Consider the following 21,352-nt stretch of genomic DNA (forward strand, 5'->3'; position numbering starts at 1 on the left):
GGGAAGGTGGCAGAAAAAGCGGCCTGACCTGAGACCTGCGGGATACGAGACACAATTAAGTAAACCGTATAATGCGCTTCAAATACTATATTCGGTCGTGGCTGAAGGTTTTGTCAGTTGTTTCTGTGGTGTATTGAAGTATAACTACGAGCATTTTTTAAGTTTCAAAGGTTTTTAACATCAAGTTTATGCAAAGAGTGAATATTTGCAGCATTGTCCCTTTTTTTAAGACCTCTGCAATTCGCCCTGACATGCTGTCAATCAACTTCTGGACGTAGAAGTGGCTTCTTTGCTGCCCTTCTTGTCACCAGGCCGTCCTCCAAGAGTCTTTGCCTCGCTGTGGGTGCAGATGCTCTCACACCTGCCTGCTGCCATTCCTGAGCAAGCTCTGCACTGGTGGCACCCCGATCACGCAGCTGAATCATCTTTAGGAGACGGTCCTGGCCCTTGCTGGACTTCACTACACTTGAACTTCTCTCCTTGAGGTTTTTGACGGTCCGATAAATGGTTGATTTTGGTGCAATCTTAGTAGCAGCAATATCCTTGCCTATGGAGAACTTTTTATTCAATGCAGTGATGAATGCACGTGTTTCCTTGCAGGTAACCATGGTTAACAGACGAAGAAGAATGATTTCAAGCATCACACTCCTTTTAAAGCATCCGGTCTGCTATGCTAACTCAGTCAGTGTGACAGAATGATCTCCAGCTTTGTGCTCTTCCACACTTGGAACTTCCACATTTGGAATGATCTCAGCAGGTCCCTTTGTGGCAGGGCTGAAATACATTGAAATTGTTTTTTTGGGATTAAGCTTTCATGGCAAAGAGGGACTTTGGAATTCATCTGATCACCCTTCATAACAGACTGGGGTTTATGCAAAATGCCATAAAATGGAAGCAGCAAACTTGGTGAAAAACAGTACAGAAGATTACAGAAATGCCACAGTGTACATAAAGTACATAAAGTACAGTTTCAGTGTAACAGTTTAGCTGTTTAGGAGGGGGACACGGTTCCTGTGTCGTCTGGTCCCCCTGGTGTGCTGTTTGTGATGGATCAGCACCTCTCATGGGAGACTGGGCTTCTTTTACTTTCTCAGAAAGTACATCCTCTTCTGGGTCTTTTTAAGGATGGAAGAGATGTTTGTCTCCCAGTTCAGGTCCTGTGAGATGGGGGTAGTGACGTGAAGTGATTGTCATTGTGAGACGCTGCAGCACAGCACACGGTGACACAAAGAAATGTGTCCTCTGCTTTTTACAATTACCACTGGTGAGCAGTGGGCAGCCATGACAGGCACCCGGGGAGCAGTGTGTGGGGACGGTGCTTTGCTCAGGATTTGAACCGGCAACCTTCCGATTACGGGGCCACTTCCTTAACAATATCATATAATATACATAAAATATTGCCAAGCTCTTTTAAAACTTAATGACATATTGATTGACAGCCATGTCTTACACAAAGGAAGAAACCACGGGATGGAGTGGTACAGAGAGGGACGCCCCTTCCAGGGTAGAGTGAGCCTGCAGTTGGTGTCAGTGCAGGGTTGGTGATGATTTGTCCAAGAAGAGGAAAAAGCCCTACAGTTGTAGAGGTGGAGAAGTCCACAGTGTAGTAAAGAGCATCAGTCCATGTTAGGAGTAGGTTTTGGTGTACATTACATGTCCATTATGATGCTACTGGTCCATTTGAAGATCCCTGAAGCTGTAGTTGTTACGGTGGGGGCGGCTGTGGTGACCCTCTGGTTCGTTCTTATGTCGTCTCCCCAGCAGCTCATTGCCAGGGACCAGGATTCATCTGCTGGTCCCGAGCGACGCCGAACGCGTCGCTTCCCAACCCGCGCCGCCAGGTGGCGACACCTTCCCCGAGGCCGCTCGGCGAGACGCCGTCCGCGGGAGAGCGAGGGCAGGCGAGTCGTTTCCGAGTCGCTCCGCAGATCGGGCTTGCGGGCGCCTGGAAGGACCAGCACGACCGGGAGGTGGAACAGGCATGGCTTTAACCCTGACCATCAACTCCAGCAGCCCGCCGTTGGGTAAGTTTCCGCCGCGGCCCCGCGACTGTCATTTATTATTATTATTATGTTTTTTTAAAGCCACGTTGATGTGGCAGCCGGTCCTCGTGTCGTCGTGGCACAATTTACTCCTTTTACGACGACAAAATGCCACGTACGAAACATACCAGCGTGTCAGTGGCGGTGACTATTCCGTTATTAACAAGAAAAAACAAACCAAAAAAAACAAAGTTATTAACAGATGCGTAGAATGTAAAGAGTTCCGTGCCGGTGTCCGTTCTGACGGGATTCGTGCGGCCGACGCGCCGTTTTTGACGGTATACGTTGTTCGCGCAGGTCGGACGGACAGCGCCGCCTTGTGGCCGCGGCCGACCCAGCAGGCTGATGTAAGCCGCGTGAAAACGCGGTCCGTGGAAGGTGGGCCTTCCCGCACCGCTCCGCGGCTCCACGAACCACGTCTCCCTTCGCTGTGACGGAGGTGTACCAGGACAGTGTGGCTGTAGGGCCGAACTCTCTGCCCCTCTGTTACGCCGTGTTGTTATTCCGCCCATCACTTTATCCAAAGTCATGTGGTTTGGTAGTAGCCTAGTGGGTAACACACTCGCCTATGACCCAGAAGACCCGGGTTCACTTACTGCCATTGTGTCCCTGAGCAAGACACTTAAACCTAAGTTGCTCCAGGGAGACTGTCCCTGTAACTACTGATTGTAAGTCGCTCTGGATAAGGGCGTCTGATAAATGCTGTAAATGTAAATGTTTCTGTTTCATGACGTTTGCAAAGAGGGAAGATATTCCAGAACATTTGTGTCTCAGCCACAGGAATAACAACGACAACATTTTATTTCTTATATAGCCCACAATCACGTACAGTTGACACCCCCACACTGGACCCTTCTGCACACAAGGGAAGGAAGGGACCACGGGATGGAGTGGTACAGAGAGGGACACCCTTTCAGGGCAGAGTGAGCCTACAGTTGTAGAGGTGGAGAAGTCCAAAGTTGTAGTCAAGAGCTTCTGTCCATGTTTGGAGGCCCTGGACAGTGCCGAGTACATTTTAGTTTAGTGTCATGGTGTACATTACATTTCCATTATGATGCTACTGGTCCACTTGAAGATCCCTGAAGCTGTAGTTACGGTGGTGGCGGCTGGTTCGTGTCATGCTAAGTCCTCGTTTAGCAGTGTCCTGGAACCAGGATTGATCTGCTGGTCTCTTCGCTGGAGTCTGTCGGTGGTCGGTGCGCTTGATTCTGTGCTTCGGAGAGAACAGCAGCAGAGGAGCAGCGGCAGACGGTGGTATTGTACAACTGGTACAGAAATACGTGGTTATAGTGGTATATTTGTGCAGCGGTGGCCCGGTACCCTAACTAGGGTGAATTTATAATATCCTGTTATGAACATTCCTATTACTAGGGAGCAGAAGAAACCTAAAAAAACAGTTAGTGCACTTTTTCTTGGTAAAACATTAGTTTGGAGGCTTATTGCACGATTGCGTGTTCTCTGAATGAGAGGCGGAGCATCGGAACTCTTTGCGCGTCCTGCTTGTGTTCCTCGTGGTTCCGTATGTGGTTATCAAGCCTCCGCTGGATTAGTTGCTGTGCAGTTGGTGCCTTAACGTCTACTATTTTCAGAAGGCGTTTGAGCATGCCTTGGCCCTGGCGAGATCTGGTTTCTGAACTGTTGCCGTGTCTACGTCCTCGCAGGGGCGCTGTTGGCTGCGGAGCACGTGAAGACCAGCGTGAAAGTCTCCGTGAAGGAGGGAAAAGTCACAAAGCTGCATGTGTCTGAGTGAGTATGCAGGGCTCTAAAGAACTGAGGCTGTGTCTGAATCCCATGCCATCCCATTCCCCGGAAGATTCTTCCAAAGGTTTTAGGGGCAGATGGGAACAAATATGGGGCCAGTGGTGGCCTAGCGGTTAAGGAAACGGCCCCGTCATCAGAAGGTTGCCGGTTCGAATCCTGATCCGCCAAGGTACCACTGAGTAAAATACCGTCCCCACACACTGCTCCCCGGGCGCCTGTCATGGCTGCAATCTTGAAGTGAATACGGAACTTAACTGGAAGACAATACAGGCGTAATGTGATCATACCTTCTAGTGCGTGTAAGATCCCTGAAGTTTATTAAATGAAGAGTAACCAGAAAACAGATAATTACAGTAACCCAGTCTAGATGTTATGGATGTGTGAACTAATTTCTCTGCATTAGATCAACTCTAGCAATGTTTCTGAGTACCTCGTATTGGAAATACAGGGTGGGCCATTTATATGGATACACCTTAATAAAATGGGAATGGTTGGTGATATTAACGTCCTGTTTGTGGCACATTAGTATATGTGAGGGGGCAAACTTTTCAAGATTGGTGGTGACCATAGTGGCCATTTTGAAGTCAGCCATTGGATCCAACTTTTGTTTTTTCAATAGGAAGAGGGTCATGTGACACATCAAATTTATTGGTAATTTCACAAGAAAAACAATGGTGTGCTTGGTTTTAACGTAACTTTATTCTTTCATAAAAGTTATTTACAAGTTTCTGACCACTTATAAAATGTGTTCAATGTCACCAACCATTCCCATTTTATTAAGGTGTATCCATATAAATGGCCCACCCTGTATTTTGAATGTGACAATCAAATGGAAAATCAGCATCAAAAGTCACACCCAAATTCTTCACAGATGTACTAGGGCCAGTGAAAAAAACCAGCACACTCCCAAAATATATTCCATCAAGCCACGTCTCGATCACCACCGCTTCAGTCTTGTCCACGTTGAGCATGAGGAAATTGCGGGTCATCCAGTCTCTGATGGCCTTCAGACAATTTTCCTGTTTAGGGAAGTGCGGAAGTGCATCCGGCTTGACTGAGATGTACTGCATTAAAATGACAATTCACCCCACATTTGCGAATTAATTGAAAATTTCAAAGGGCCCAGCACTTGTGCTTCAAAAAAAGAGCTTTATGTTAACCATATTGTTGGTTAAGTATGTACAAGTCAGTATTGCCTTTATGGACAGCAATTTAAAAAGAAGAAAGTCAGGTGAAAAGTCAACTTTTTTTGTCATCTCACCATATACGAGTACATAGAGAAATTGCGAAGCTCTGGAGATTTGGTGTGCAAAACAAAAACAGCAATATGACAATACATCAGTATATATTGACAATATATGATATAAAGTTAGTCTAGAGCTGTGACATGAATGTATTAGAACCCTGGTATGGTACTTGGGTTCTAGTCCTGGTTTGGGGGAGCACATTGACGGAAGGGTCTCACCTGAAACCTCCTGATTTAGCACGGTGGGATTCAGCGATGTGAACTCCATGACGCGGTACCTTGCGAGGGTTGCTCCCGGCCTGGGTCTCTATGGCTCCAACATGCTGGAGCAAACCGAGGTAAGGGGGATTCCGGCTGCTCTTTTTGATAACCCATTCGAATGCAATTCATAATACGACATGATTCAGGTTGCTGAATGCTGCAGGTCGACCACTGGCTGGAGTTCAGTGCGTGTCACCTGTGTGGTGCGCTGGGATCCTCTCTGGGAGACCTGAATAACGCTTTGGCTCTAAGGACCTTCCTTGTTGGACACACTGTGACCCTGGCTGACTTTTGTGTTTGGGGAGCTCTCAAAGGTTTGTTCTGGAGCTACTTTTCATAACTACTTTTAAAGTTTAGGATCAGTTGTGGTAGGAAAACCCTTGTTTTATCCGACAGCTAACTTATCCAGTTTGATCCGGGTTCCATGGAATGATACTTTGTTCTCTAATGCTCATCACTAGTCCTTCACTTGATCACAAAGGGGTTTTCTAGCAATTAATGATCTTGGTAGAGCTGAAAAAAGTGATTAAACAAGCAAAAAAGCTGGACGTATTCAGGCTAGTTGGCTAGTATCTAGAGCACCAGCAATCTATATAAGATAAGATTTTTTTTTATTAGTCCCACAAGTGGGAAATTTACAATAACAATATACAATAATGATTTATTTTTCAACTGCTATTTCATTATGGGTTATTAATTATTTTTATTCAGCCTCATATTTCGTGCAAAACAATGACGTATATTGGGCATATTCACAAAAGTGACCCTTTTAGACCCTTGTAAATGAGACTTTTCTGAGACCAGTAAGGAGTGCATAAACTGGCTTAATCAGGCTCTGCATGTGTTTAATTTTGCATTTTGTTTTTCCTTCCCACTGCTTCCTGCAGCTAATGGGGACTGGCAGGCCGTGGAGAACAAGGCAAAGGACTTCCCACACGTCTCTCGCTGGTTTTCTTTCCTGGCTTCGCAAGCTCCTTTCAGCTCTGTGGGTGACAGGTGGGCCACAGAGGTCGCTTCGGTCAAAGCTGTAAGTCTGCTGCATTCTCCTGTTCCCCAACAACAGAGTAGGTCAGTATGTGCTGACCACTTGTTTTAAGACTTTTTTTTTTCTTTTAATTGCGGTATTGTGATGCATGCATGTTGACACTTCTATATTCCTAAGAAGCACAAATGCGTGGTGCCATGTGTTGTCACAGTCTGTCTTGATCCTTCGCTCAGTCTTTGATTTGCTTCGTCTTATGCTGATCAAATTGGCAGATGAAATTTAATGCTTGAGACACTATGCTTTGCGAGCAGTAGAGGGTATTTTTTTAAATTTATGTTATCATTTGGAGTCCATTGTAGATCAGCCAGTTCAGGGAGTTTTGACAACTTTGTCTGTTGGCTTCGATACATTGGAATCTGCCGTCACAGAATCTTTACTCAATTTGCTGTGTGTGTATGCGCTGCTTGTTCATTATAAAGAATGCACCCAAGGAGAAGAAAGCCGACGTTGGGAAGTTTGTGGAGCTGCCAGGTGCTGAGATGGGGAAAGTTGTGGTCCGGTTTCCACCTGAGGCCAGTGGGTAAGTGTGTTGTGTCCTTCTAGAAGAGGAAAGCAGAGTTTTACAAAAAAATCGATATTTGATGTCCCTGTATCACCACATAAAATATCCCGATATATTGCTGTATTGATATTTTCTAACACCCTTAACCCTTATTTCTCCAAAATGGGTTTTCGGTTTCTAAAAAACATCAGAATATTATCTGACATGTCAGCCGGACACGTACAGAACACCCCTTCCATACCTGTAAGTGGCGCTGTAACTCCCCGCTCACCTTGTTTGGTGTACAGATCTCCCCCCCAGGGGAGTTAAACACGTCGTTGTTCACCAGCCTCGTCTTTTCATTAGAAATGTACACCGTACGGAGGATTTCTTCTAGTTACTTCTAGATTTTAGCCTGGTTTTAGAGAACAACCGTTCTTGGTCCCCTGAAACGGCGTCTCCATGTGGACGCAAGGCCAGATTGGATAAAAAATGTCCCATATTATAGGAAAAACGTTGTCGTGTGGACTGGGACTAAGCATCTCTCATCGTGACTCTTTCTCTAAGGTACCTGCACATCGGTCATGCTAAAGCTGCCCTGCTTAACCAGCACTACCAGGTCAGCTTCAAGGGAAAACTGATCATGCGCTTTGATGACACCAACCCAGAGAAGGAAAAGGAGGACTTTGAGAAGGTCCGTTTTAATGTTTCTTTTGAATCACTGTGAAGGCTCCAGGGCCATTATTCAAATTCCCAGCCCTTCATTTTCACGTCAGGTGATCCTGGAGGACGTGGCAATGCTGCAGATCAAGCCAGACCAGTTTACCTACACCAGTGACCACTTTGCCACCATACTGCGCCTGGGGGAGCAGCTGCTCCAGGAGGGGAAGGCATACATTGACGACACGCCACCAGACGCCATGAAACAGGAGAGGGAGCAGAGAACAGAGTCCAAAAATCGCGTCAATTGTACGTCGCCCCGTACTGTTTCAAAAGCTAAACATCTAGTGTTAGTACGACATCACAATACTGTCACATTTCGTACATATAAACAAGCACAGAAAATCTGACTCATACAGTGATGTTGGGCCCATGGGTCGCCAATATTTTGTGAATTATCTCCACTGTAGAATGTAGAATGTACCTTAATTTTATTGAACCAGTCATACAACCAGGAGTCATCAAAAAGTCAGTGGTGGCCTAGCTGGTAAGTAAGGCGTAGGGTTGCCAGTTCGAATCCACAAGGTGCCACTGAGGTCCCCTTGATTAAGTTACTGTCCCCACACACTGCTCCCCGGACGCTTGTCATGGCTGCCCACTGCTCACCAAGGGTGATGGTTAAATACAGAGGACACATTTGTTGTCACCGTGTGCTGTGTATCACAATGGGGGGAAAAAAAAACCTTTTAATAGCATTGAGCCACATGATACTTTGATCACCCTTCCAAATGGTCAAACCCACCCTTATGTGCAGTGATGTGACTGTCATTGGGAAACACTGCAGCACAGCACATGGTGACACAACGAAACAAGTCCTCTGCATTTAACCATTACCCTTAATGAGCAGTGGGCAGCCATGACAGGCGCCCAGGGAGCAGTGTGTGGGGACAGTGCTTTGCTCAGTGGCACCTTGGCAGATCGGGATTCGAACCAGCAACCTCCTGAAAAAGGGAGTTAAGGAAAAACATGAATGTGGTTACGAATGTGGATACGGCTTTCACATTAGGAATAGTCCGTGGCATTTTATATGGAGGTCAGCGTCCGTCTGATGGATGATAAATTTCCAGGCTGCAGCGCGTGTGGTTGACCTGGCAATTTATCTTTCTCCAGCGGTGGAGAAGAACATGCAGATGTGGGCGGAGATGAAGGCGGGCAGTGAATACGGCCAGAGCTGCTGCATGAGGGCCAAGATTGACATGAACTCCAACAACGGCTGCCTGCGCGACCCCACGCTGTTCCGCTGCAAGAACGCCCCCCACCCACGGACAGGCACCACCTATAAGTGCGTTAGAAACTGGTGCATGACTCTTGACACATGCCACGCACTTGACTCACCTGCTTTCACACTCTGTTGGTCCTTCAGGGTGTACCCCACGTACGACTTTGCATGTCCAATCGTGGACAGCGTTGAGGGCGTGACCCACGCTCTGCGTACGACGGAGTACCATGACCGGGACGAGCAGTTCTTCTGGGTGATCGATGCGCTGCGACTACGGAAGCCCTATATCTGGGAGTACGCCCGACTCAACCTCAACAACACCGTGCTGTCGAAGAGGAAGCTCACCTGGTTTGTGAACGAAGGCTACGTTGACGGCTGGTGAGTCTCCTGCTACCGCTTCTTCTTTCCTGGGGCAAATTTCATCAATTTCTATACTTCTGTGTTGCAGCTTTTATGTCCTTTTATTGGTGCCAGTGCAGTGCAATGCGAAAAAAAAATATTATATTGGGGGGGGGCAGTGGTGGCCCCCCAAAATATCTTATCAGACGCCCCTTATCCAGAACGACATACAATCAGTAGTTACAGGGACAGTCCCCCCCCTGGAGACAGTCAGGATTTAAGTGTCTTGCTCAGGGACACGATGGTAGTAAGTGGGATTTGAACCTGGGTCTTCTGGTTCATAGGCGAGTGTATTACCCGCTAGGCTACTACCACCATGGGTTAAATGCAGAGGACACATTTTGTTGTGTCACTGTGTGCTGTGCTTCACAATGACAATCACTTCACTTCACAACAGAGAAGAGAAAAATACACCAGCTCCGGTACAGCTCCTCCCCATCCCTCCACATCACCATAACACAAGGGACATTGATATCCCTTATAGGGCAAACTTAGCAGACCATAAGTGAAGCTGTTTTTAAAAAATCCCTGAAGTATAGAGGATGACCGTGATGGTCTTATATGTTTCAGGTACGGGTGCATTGTTTTGTAGAAAATGTTGTGTGAAAAATGTATTGATTTTCATCTAATGTGAGGGTAACTGACAATATAAACTGACATGTTTGTCTTTTACAGGGATGACCCCCGCTTCCCCACGGTCCGAGGTGTCCTTCGCAGAGGAATGACTGTGGAGGGGCTTAAACAGTTCATCGCTGCTCAGGTACTCCTGCGCTTGTGCTATTATTTTGATGGTTATTATTTTAATAACACAAAGAACAGCTAAGCCAAGACTTAAATCTAACATTTTACAGTATTGATCAGATGAGCTTATCCAGAGCAATTTACAACCAGTAGTTACAGGGACAGTCCGCCTTGGAGACCTCAGGGTTAAGTGTCTTGCTCAGGGACACAATGGTAGTAAGCGGGGTTTGAACCTGGGTCTTGTGGTTCATAGCTGGGTGTGTTACCCACCAGGCTTCTACCATACATACCAGTGTAAAAATGTATTTAAAGAATGTGACTACTACCATCATTGAAGTGCATTGTCTTCTTTTTCTCCTTGATGCTGTAGGGTGGCTCCAGGTCGGTGGTTAACATGGAGTGGGACAAGATCTGGGCTTTTAACAAAAAGGTACAGATGATAACAATGTTGTCATCATCCAAATGCTTCTCACACTCAAGTGCAAGTGAAGCAGCTATCATATGATTGTTGCCAGTTCACTTTTTTTTTTTTTTTTTTTGGTTTCGGCAGGGTTTTAATTTTATATTCAAGTCTGGCTCTCATACCCTTTCGTTTCCAAGGAATATTACGTAGTGTCTGGGTATAAAATGACCATATTATAAACACATTATATAAATTCTTTTTAAATAATGTGTAGTTTCAACCTGGCAATACAGTAGCTGATGCACACTCCAAGCCATTCTGTTTTACTACCTCCATTTTTTTGCCACCTTCTCGTATTTCTGTCTTGCCATGGCCATCCTTTTGGGTTTCACTTTTTGTTTAGCATGAGTAGTAGGTTTTAGTTTAGTGTTCATAGCACTTTGCCCCGCCTAATCTGAGCTGGAAGCTCTGTAAAATGGTGTCCATTCTGTCTACCTTGTGTCTGGTGTTTGACGTTAAACTGCATCTCACTCTTCTGTTTCCAAGCTGCCAGTTAGCTGTAAAGAGGTACTTCTCCTTTTCCTCTTGTTCCTTGTCTTTGTCCTGTCTTCACCTCACCCTTCAGTTCCACCTAGCTGAGCCCATCTCCATCGTCTCAGTTCGGGTCACTGCAGCCATTAAAAACAGGGCATTTCTTTGTAATAATATCAAGCCACCTTTTTAAAAAAAGTGAACTTAAAAGAACTCACAGACTTTGGTGGTAATATCTCTCATGGTGCATCACTTCCTCTGGTTTATTACTGCTTAAGGAGAACACACCCACATCTCATCACTCAACAGCGATCTCTGCACCAATGTTTCATATTTAGCTTTTGCTAGATCTGCTAAAGATTACATGCAGTGTATGAAACCCTCCCTCAGTAACAATTATATGCTGGAGGGAATGTATAAACTTGCAACTCATTAAGATTTTCATAATTTTTGTACCCTCATTTTATGTGTGTGTGTCTTATGCCCTTTGCGTGGGATCATAGAAAAGCTATATAAATTGCATAAAAATTAAAAAGTTTTGATTGTTTGGGAGCTCTCTCTACGCCCTCCTCCCATTGGCTGTCTTCTATGTCTTCGTGTCCATAATTTCCCATCTGTGTTTCTCCTACAAATACTGGCAGCTTATTGTAAATTTACCTCGAATGCAGTCTTATATGTAATTTCCGGACCCATGAAGTTTTTGTTGACAGTTTGCCATCTTTCACATTGTTGTGATTGTTTGCACTGCATGGATCCTCTTTGTTGGGGGGGGGGGGGGGTGTCCCAGTGCCGGTAGACAATCCTCTGCTTTCCATCTGTTAAGAATGGCTTTGCATCTCACTACTGTCATTTTCTTTTCATCTTTTTTCAGTCAAATGCATCAGTCAAAAACTGGCTGATATGTATTTATTGGTTTAGTTGTATAGGGCAGAAAAATTTAACTATATACCACTCTTACTGTTGCTGTTTCTCTCCTTATGTCCTTATTTCTTCTCGCTGCTTCTCTCTTGCTGCAGGTCATAGACCCAGTCGCTCCAAGGTACACAGCGTTGCTCCAGTCACAGGTCGTCCCCATCTCTATTCCTGGGGCCAAGGAGGATATGAAGGAAGCCGCCAGACATCCTAAGGTATGAGCAACGCGCATGCAGCCTTCTTTCTGCAGATCGAGTCGGGAACAGCACTTGAACAGCACAGCACACGGTGACGCAACGAAATGTGTAAGAAATGAGCCAGTTTAAAATATAATCGCCAGATTCTTGCCTCCTCAGCATCCATTTTCACATCTCTCTTTCGCGATAATTATAACGCATCACTACGATTACTGAGAATTGCAAATCAAACAAATGTTTAATAAAACATATTTACAACACACCAAACAATCACTGAAACAAATTCACAAGCAGCGACTTGGAAAGGATAGGTGCTATAGGCCAGAAGTTCGTGTTTGCTGACCGGACGACCCGACTGAAATTATAGAAATTGAGTTTCCAGGTTGGGAACCACTGGTCTATAGTATTTGCATTCTATGACTGGGGAATTATTCATACAACCAGTGCTAATTATCTAAATGTCACAACCTAAAAACGCAAGTGAATCGCTCTTTCCTATTCTGAGCTAGCTAGTCTGCTGATAGGAGGAGATATTGTCCACCTTTATCTGATCACTGTGTTTGTGTACATAGAATGCGGATGTGGGCATGAAGCAGGTATGGTACGGGCCCAAGGTGTTTGTTGAGGGAGCCGATGCTGAGACCTTCACTGAGGGAGAGACGGTCACCTTCATCAACTGGGGCAACATCATCATTACTAAAATCCACAGGTAGTTTAGCTAACTAAACATAAACATATTTAGAATTATATGACAATTTAATATAATACATTTTATTATGTAATGTCTCTCTGCTTTTCCTGTAGAGATGCCAGTGGATCCGTGACTTCTCTGGATGGTCGGCTGAACCTGGAGAACACAGACTACAAGAAGACCACAAAGATTACCTGGCTGACTGACACATCTAAAGCCCCCTTCATCCCTACAGTCTGTGTGAACTATCAGCACCTGATCACTAAGCCAGTTCTGGGCAAGGATGATGACTTCAAACAGTACATCAACCAGAGGAGCAAGGTGAGTAGGTGACTGGACCCGTTTCAACCAGATGCGGTACCAGACACCAGAGATGCTCTAAAATGCCATTATTTGCTTTTAGATTGAGGAGAAAATGTTGGGAGACCCATGCCTGAGGGACTTGAAGAAAGGGGACATCATTCAGCTTCAGAGGCGGGGTTTCTACATCTGTGATCAACCATATGAGCCAATCAGGTTATTCCGTTTAATTTAAATCCATTTATGTGGAAAACATTTTAGTTCTGTGTTTTTATTTGTTTATTTGCTTTTATTATTTCTCCACTAGTCCACACAGTTGTAAAGAGAGCCCCTGTGTGCTGTTGTACATTCCTGATGGACACACCAAGGAAATGCCCACCTCTGGCTCCAAGGACAAGAACAAGACCCAGACTCCTAGCCAGCAGGTGAGAAGCTCATATCTGTTTTGCAATGTCTCATATCCAACCTTTATGTGAGATTTCTATTTAATATAAATTCTACTCTCTCTTAGGTGAAAGCAGAGCCTGGTGTGAAAACTCAGGCCAAACCTGCATCTTCCCCTACTACATCACCCAGTCCCAGTGTAAACAGGAACGATATCTTCTCCAAAGTGGCAGCCCAGGGTGAAGCCGTGCGTCAGCTGAAGTCAGACAAAGCCCCTAAAGAGCAGGTGGACTCAGCGGTGAAGCAGCTGCTCACTTTGAAGGCGGAGTTCAAGCAGCTGACTGGTCAGGATTACAAACCCGGCATGGCTCCTCCCACCTCCGTCCCAGCACAGAAACCCTCCGCCCCAGATTCCGGTTCCTGCCCTTACACGAGGGTGGCCCAGCAGGGGGAGGTCGTCCGGAAGCTGAAGGCAGAAAAAGCCTCCAAGGTCTTTCATTTTTATATAAAACTGCCCAGACATTTTTCCTACTGAACCAAATCTACATTTTAATCCAGAGCGGTCCAAATATAAATGTATAAAATTGCTGTTGTCCTGTGCTAACTGTTGTCTAACCAGGAGCAGATTGATGCAGCAGTTAAACAGCTGCTGGCGCTGAAAGGGGAGTTCAAGCAGCTCACAGGACAGGAATACAAACCGGGACTGACTCCTCCCACTTCAGCCCCAGCCCCACCCACTACCTCAATAGACTCCTCACCAGCTGCCTTATTTGGCCAGGTGGCAGAACAGGGCGAGGTAGTGAGGAAATTGAAGGCTGAGAAAGCCTCTAAGGTGAGATTTTAAATAGAAATGTATATTAATTCAAGATCAGTCTCCCATTGTCCTCTGAAATATTTTACAATCTATGTAGGACCAGGTTGATGCTGCAGTGAAGCAGTTGTTGGCCCTCAAAGCTGAGTATAAACAACAAACCGGGCAAGAGTACAAACCTTGCACCACCCCTGCTGCTGCCTCCAGTCCGACCCCCACAAAGCCCAGCCCAACCCCAAAACAGGCAAGTCCTGGGCAGCCCGGCTCCCCTCAGGCCCAGGCCCTCTTCGCTAAGGTTGCTGAGCAGGGAGAGACGGTGAGAAGGCTGAAGTCTGAGAAGGCCTCCAAGGCAAGTGCTGTAATTGCAGCAGTTCCTGGGAACTGTTAAAACCAGATTGTGGCTCATAATTTTTAACCAGATGTCAGTGGCACAATTTTCAATTGTTGTGTACATTTGGGCCTTCAGGATCAGGTGGAAGCTGCAGTGAAGACTCTGCTGGAGCTGAAGGGTCAGTACAAGGCCCTCACTGGAGAGGAGTACAGGCCAGTGTCGGCCCCAGGGGCACCAGGTGGAGAAGACAAGAGCCGCAAGGAGCGTGAGAACAAATCTGAAAAACAGGGAGGAGGAGGTGGTGGTGGTGGTGGAGGAGGACGCAAGCAGCAGCAGAAGGGAGGAGAGAAAACTCCTGTGAACCAAGATGGGAACGGAGGAGCAGGAGGTTCAGGGGAGGGTCAGGGAGCCAAGAAACAAACACGGTGAGAGATATGAATATAGGCCTTATTATTTATATGTACAATCAAGTGTATGGATATAATTCACATTTCCTTCACAATTGAAGGACCTTGTTTGATAGATTTATCCATTTCATTTACAGGTTGGGGCTTGAGGCAAAGAAAGAGGAGAACTTGGCAGAATGGTACTCTCAGGTATGGCATTTAGAATGCTTAATTATTATTATTATTTTTTTTTTAAGGGGAAGAGAAATTATTGAAAATGAGCACGCCCTAAGAAAGGATATATGGATATTTAATTTCAATTTTATTGATTCTGAGGGATCCAAATAATATAACTAAATATTTAAGAAAAAAAGAAAAGCCTTTTTAAAACGTTCTGTGAAATGTAATTTTAAAAGAATGCAATTTTAGGTGAAACCATTTTTAGGCTTAAAATGGTTAAAATCACACTTGGATCTATTACATCTGGTGAACATGATCAGTACGTTGCTACCCAGCATTTTTAAACTAAGAAGTGGAGAGTCCTGGAATGGCCAAGTCCAAAGCCCTGATTTTAATAACATTGAGATGCTGTGGTCTCATTGAAGTTATATCAGCCAAAAGGGCCAACACCAGTTATAAGGGTTAGGGTGTGTGAACTTTTTCCTCTATTAAAACACAAATTTTTGTTCATATCTTTTTTTTTAACAGTTCTTGAATCAGTTCTTAATAAAGAGCTGATTTTTTAATGGGGTGTCCAAATCTTCTCCATCTTCTCATGTGACTGCAGTCCTAATTCAGATTGACTTCTAGTGCTGACTTGCTTGGGACAGTTTCCATATTTGGTAGTGTCTTACTGTACTTATCTATGGATCTGTGCTAGGGATTTTCTGGTACTTTTTAACAGATCGCGATAACGGTAAAGTGATTTTTCTAAATGAATCCGTGCAGAGTGGTGCATTTTATTTTCCCGTTCTCCACGGACCAGGTCATCACCAAGGCTGAGATGATCGAGTACTACGATGTGAGCGGCTGCTATGTGCTGAGACCCTGGTCTTTTTCCATTTGGGAGGCCATCAAAGACTTCTTTGACACTGAGATCAAGAAGCTTGGTGTGGAGAACTGCTACTTCCCCATGTTTGTCTCTCAGGCCGCATTAGAGAAGGAGAAGTCCCACATTGCAGACTTTGCACCGGAGGTGAGGATGAACTGATACTGACAAGTGTGTGGCTTTTTTGGTGGCTTTTGCCCTTCTCACTTGCAAACTTACAGAGTTACGGAGCTCCTTGAAAATTACCAGAAGTTTATCACTACAAACTACGCTGCCCTTCACTGCACTACGCAGTGTAAATTTGGCCGTAGGGTGAAGTGTCAGGGTTGTTATGGCCATTAAAAACCCGGAACGGTTGAGAAGTTTTGGAATATGAAGTAAACTTACAAAGTTATGGAAAAGGCGTTGAAATCTGATTGGCGCATGAATGTATGACTACTTACGTAGTTACTGTAAGACTGTGTGAGAAACATTTTTCTACATTTACAACTACAACGTTTAAAACTAGAGCAGGTCTGTAGTATCTTCCATATTCCAGACTGCGTCTCCTTTTCAAAAGTTACATCTATGAATTAACATGATGGAGCTTGCGCAAACTTAAGTTAAGCTTTTCAGAGTTGTCAGAAATGTAATTTAACAATATTTTGGTAAATTTGAAAAATTTTTTTTTTTGTTTTCCCCATTCAAATTTGCACAAAAGTTTCAGAGAACATATGGTAATGAATTTTCTTTAGAGTAATGGAAAAGTCATGGAAATTCTTTGTAATTCTCGGTGTGGTGGATCAGGGTCCGAAGTATTCTACTTTTCTGCCAAGCTGCAGTTGATGTGTTTAGATTCAAGGAACTGATGATGGAGTGGATGTTGAAGACTAGGACTGAGCATTTGCTCCTCTGCAGGTTGCCTGGGTGACTCGATCAGGGAAGACCGAGCTGGCTGAGCCCATTGCTGTTAGACCCACCAGTGAGACAGGTAACCCCATCCAATGGGTAAAAAAAAAAAACTTCATTATTAATGAGAATTCTGGTGTTAATTTTTGCTATTTTAAAGTGATGTATCCTGCTTACGCCAAATGGGTCCAGTCGCACAGAGACCTGCCCATCAAACTGAACCAGTGGTGCAATGTTGTGGTCAGTATGCAGAGGTTTTTTTGCATGTTTTTACCTGCACGTAGTGAAGTCATACTGAATGTTTACGCTGCCCTCTTGCAGCGTTGGGAGTTTAAACATCCCCAACCCTTCCTGAGGACCAGAGAGTTCCTCTGGCAAGAGGGACACACAGCGTTCGCCACCAAAGAGGAGGCTGCTGAGGAGGTAAATGTGTGATTGGCTAAAGTGCCAACCAGGTCAAGTCACCTGCCTCATGAAACAAAACATACCCTGATGTTGAAAAGCGTAATTCTGTCGCCTCAAGACACACATTCGCCTGATACCTTTGCCGGCTTTAACTTCACTTTTTTTTTTTTTTTTGTCTTTAGGTCCTGCAAATCCTGGAGCTGTACGCCAGAGTGTATGAGGAGCTGATGGCTATCCCTGTGGTGAAGGGCAGGAAGACTGAGAAGGAGAAGTTTGCGGGTGGAGACTACACCACCACTGTGGAAGCCTACATCTCAGCAAGCGGGAGAGCCATTCAGGTGCTTTTTAGACATACATTTGCACCTGTGAGGACACCATGTTATACTGAAGGTCCTAGAAGTTCAATTAATCTTCTGTTGTGTGCCAGTACAGACAGTCCATACCTGATTCTCCACACAATGTCTGGACTTAATCTGAGATGATTGATTTGGTTCAACTTTGTTTCTCTGTTTTTCCCTCAGGGAGCCACGTCTCATCACCTGGGCCAGAACTTCTCCAAGATGTTTGAGATTGTGTTTGAGGACCCCAAGAAACCAGGAGAGAAGCAACTGGCCTACCAGAACTCATGGGGCCTCACCACACGTACGATTGGAGTCCTCACTATGGTCCATGGTGACAACATGGGGCTGGTGCTGCCCCCTAGAGTTGCCTGTCTGCAGGTGCGTAGTCTACATTTTGAGTTAATATTTACTTTTGTACCATAGCACCAGCAGTTATTGTGTACAATTGATTTTTGAAAACAAAGGCCTTAAGTGTATGAGAAATTAATTAGCGGAGAACTCCTATGGAGTTAGACAGCTGAATTCTGCACTCATCGGCGGAAGTGTTCTCCTTATATTAAAAACTTCTCTGATATTACTGAATTAGGAATGGCCTAGTGCAGTGGGAAATGTGTGTTCCTAATTTTATTTATTTATTTATCCTAAACAAGCTTTCAATCTGTCAGTAATCCATCAGTCACGGTGCTCTGCACACTTCCAGGTTCACAAGCGTGTGCAATCCTGCCGTGTTCCGTGTTCTATCTATTTAATCTGGTTGTGCTAGCGTGGTACATAATCGGTCAGCAAACACTTTTTTTTTTTTTTTTTTTCACATGTTGTGAAGAAATGTATTACATTTTTTTTGTTTTTTTTTAATGAAATGTGAGCCAAATAAAGTCAGAGTATTTTTTATTGCAGGGGTCTTATTACTTATTATTTTTAAATAACAAAAATTTGGAAGGTAAATTAATATCAATAATATATTGTTTAAGATAAAATTGTTTTTTTAGAAGATCATCTGGCCCTCACAGTGTCAGCTGAGAAATGTATTTGACTACTTTAACGAAGGGTCTTAAATTTGCTTGAAGTGGCCTTTATAAATGGTCTTAAAGTCTTACATTTGGCTTCCTTAAACCTACAGAAACCATGTGTTTAGTGAAGTGCTTTATTTAAACGATGCTGCTGCTTCCGTGACATGGTAACTGCCTAAGATTAAAAGATAACTAATTTTGGATCATATTATGATCATATATTAACTAACTTATGCTCATGAACTTTAAATTGCATTAAGATTGGTTCGTATCAAGCACACAGATTCAAAAGACAGACTATTCAGTTCCAGTCCTCACCAAAATACTATGGTCCATGGTGACAACATGGGGCTGGTGCTGCCCCCTAGAGTTGCCTGTCTGCAGGTGCGTAGTCTACATTTTGAGTTAATATTTACTTTTGTACCATAGCACCAGCAGTTATTGTGTACAATTGATTTTTGAAAACAAAGGCCTTAAGTGTATGAGAAATTAATTAGCGGAGAACTCCTATGGAGTTAGACAGCTGAATTCTGCACTCATCGGCGGAAGTGTTCTCCTTATATTAAAAACTTCTCTGATATTACTGAATTAGGAATGGCCTAGTGCAGTGGGAAATGTGTGTTCCTAATTTTATTTATTTATTTATCCTAAACAAGCTTTCAATCTGTCAGTAATCCATCAGTCACGGTGCTCTGCACACTTCCAGGTTCACAAGCGTGTGCAATCCTGCCGTGTTCCGTGTTCTATCTATTTAATCTGGTTGTGCTAGCGTGGTACATAATCGGTCAGCAAACACTTTTTTTTTTTTTTTTTTTCACATGTTGTGAAGAAATGTATTACATTTTTTTTGTTTTTTTTTAATGAAATGTGAGCCAAATAAAGTCAGAGTATTTTTTATTGCAGGGGTCTTATTACTTATTATTTTTAAATAACAAAAATTTGGAAGGTAAATTAATATCAATAATATATTGTTTAAGATAAAATTGTTTTTTTAGAAGATCATCTGGCCCTCACAGTGTCAGCTGAGAAATGTATTTGACTACTTTAACGAAGGGTCTTAAATTTGCTTGAAGTGGCCTTTATAAATGGTCTTAAAGTCTTACATTTGGCTTCCTTAAACCTACAGAAACCATGTGTTTAGTGAAGTGCTTTATTTAAACGATGCTGCTGCTTCCGTGACATGGTAACTGCCTAAGATTAAAAGATAACTAATTTTGGATCATATTATGATCATATATTAACTAACTTATGCTCATGAACTTTAAATTGCATTAAGATTGGTTCGTATCAAGCACACAGATTCAAAAGACAGACTATTCAGTTCCAGTCCTCACCAAAATACCAGAAATTTGTTGACTAGTATCTTCTGGTTCTTCACGTAAGGTGATCATTATCCCTTGTGGAATCACTGCTTCATTGACTGACGCTGAGAAAGACAAGCTGACGGCCCAGTGCTCCAAATACCTGTCCAGACTGCAGAAGGCTGGTGTCAGGGTCAAAACTGACTTCCGGGACAATTACTCACCAGGCTGGAAGTTCAACCACTGGGAGCTAAAGGTATGCTCATGACTCTCAAACCTCCATCGCTATCCCCCAACCCCCCCAATCACTTTTTCATTCTGAATTTAATTTTCTGTGTTTGGTCAGGGTGTGCCGGTGAGGCTGGAGGTTGGTCCAAAGGACTTGAAACAAGGCCAGTGTGTCGCAGTGAGGAGAGATACTGGCGAGAAGATCACCATCCCAGAGGCCAGCACTGAGAGCAGAATCACACAGCTGCTGGAGGACATCCAGAACAACCTGTTCAACAAGTAAAAAAAAATAACATGCTCACATAGACCTTTACCAGCCCCTACCAGAGCAGATGGTCGTTATTTCTTCCCACTTCCCAGGGCTTCAAATGATCTGAAGAAACACATGGTTTCAGCAGATTCTATGGAGACCTTCCAAAAAGAGCTTGATCAGGGCAAGGTGGGTGTAATTACATGACTCACAACAATGCTAATATTTATGCATAAAATAAAATTTTCGCCCCAAATATTTTCAGATTGTCCAGATTCCTTTCTGTGGAGTCATCGAGTGTGAGGACTGGATCAAAAAGACAACTGCCAAGTAAGCGGCCATAAATAAGCCAACGCTCTTTACTTGATAGCGATCAACAGTCCTAATTATCAGTTTATCGAGGGTCGCTGTTTATTAAGAAGCACTGATGTGACCTCACCCACAGGGATCAGGATCTGGAGCCGGGTGCCCCGTCCATGGGCGCCAAGAGCCTTTGTATCCCCTTCGAACCTCTGAAGACCCTGCAACCAGGGCAGAAGTGTGTTTGTGGCAAAGAGCCTGCGAAGTACTACACCCTCTTCGGCCGCAGCTATTGACCGGCAAGAGGAAATGACCTACTTCGCCATAAACCCTCTCACCTGCTCTTGAATTTGTTTGCTAAGCCCCGCCCCAGCGAGGGGAGAAGCTGTGTAACTTTTTACCCGTCTGTAACGCTAGATCCCTGGTTCGCACCCGTACTGCCCGTCTCTGCTCCGCTCAGGACCGCTACTGGTTTTAAAGGCAGAGAGACCGACTTCATTTTAGCTCGTAGGTGACTATTTTGGAATTCTGTGCACCTTAATGAATGGGGTCTGTATTAAAGTGTACTGAACTGTACTAAACTCCACTTGTGCTGAACACTTTGGCTATAATAAAGAGATTTTCCAGTTTATTTTGCTCAACCTTTCGTTACTGCTTAGTCAGAATTGCAGGAGATTGAGAGCAGAAAGAACTGAGCTGTCTAGGCCCAAACGAGTTGAT

The 21,352-nt window shown here is 44.3% G+C and overlaps 1 protein-coding gene across 1 annotated transcript; it reads left to right on the plus strand.

The window, feature by feature from the left end:
• Nucleotides 1-1,981: 1,981 nt before the first annotated feature.
• On the plus strand, nucleotides 1,982-21,263 carry LOC114800404 (bifunctional glutamate/proline--tRNA ligase-like). The gene is made up of 33 exons (XM_028997736.1): nucleotides 1,982-2,024; nucleotides 3,704-3,788; nucleotides 5,288-5,387; nucleotides 5,474-5,624; nucleotides 6,198-6,337; nucleotides 6,775-6,875; nucleotides 7,404-7,530; nucleotides 7,613-7,805; nucleotides 8,667-8,838; nucleotides 8,920-9,153; nucleotides 9,850-9,934; nucleotides 10,286-10,345; nucleotides 11,866-11,976; nucleotides 12,531-12,667; nucleotides 12,763-12,970; nucleotides 13,053-13,165; nucleotides 13,257-13,374; nucleotides 13,461-13,823; nucleotides 13,953-14,165; nucleotides 14,245-14,493; nucleotides 14,611-14,900; nucleotides 15,020-15,071; nucleotides 15,847-16,056; nucleotides 16,807-16,879; nucleotides 16,958-17,037; nucleotides 17,119-17,220; nucleotides 17,385-17,540; nucleotides 17,724-17,921; nucleotides 19,937-20,110; nucleotides 20,201-20,361; nucleotides 20,443-20,521; nucleotides 20,598-20,662; nucleotides 20,778-21,263. Exons 1-33 carry the CDS (start codon nucleotides 1,982-1,984, stop codon nucleotides 20,926-20,928), a joined length of 4,794 nt encoding a protein of 1,597 aa, XP_028853569.1. The 3' UTR covers nucleotides 20,929-21,263.
• The last annotated feature ends 89 nt before the right edge of the window (nucleotides 21,264-21,352 follow it).

Source organism: Denticeps clupeoides, chromosome 1 (genome assembly GCF_900700375.1).
Source record: "Denticeps clupeoides chromosome 1, fDenClu1.1, whole genome shotgun sequence".
Taxonomy (NCBI): Eukaryota; Metazoa; Chordata; class Actinopteri; order Clupeiformes; family Denticipitidae; genus Denticeps; species Denticeps clupeoides.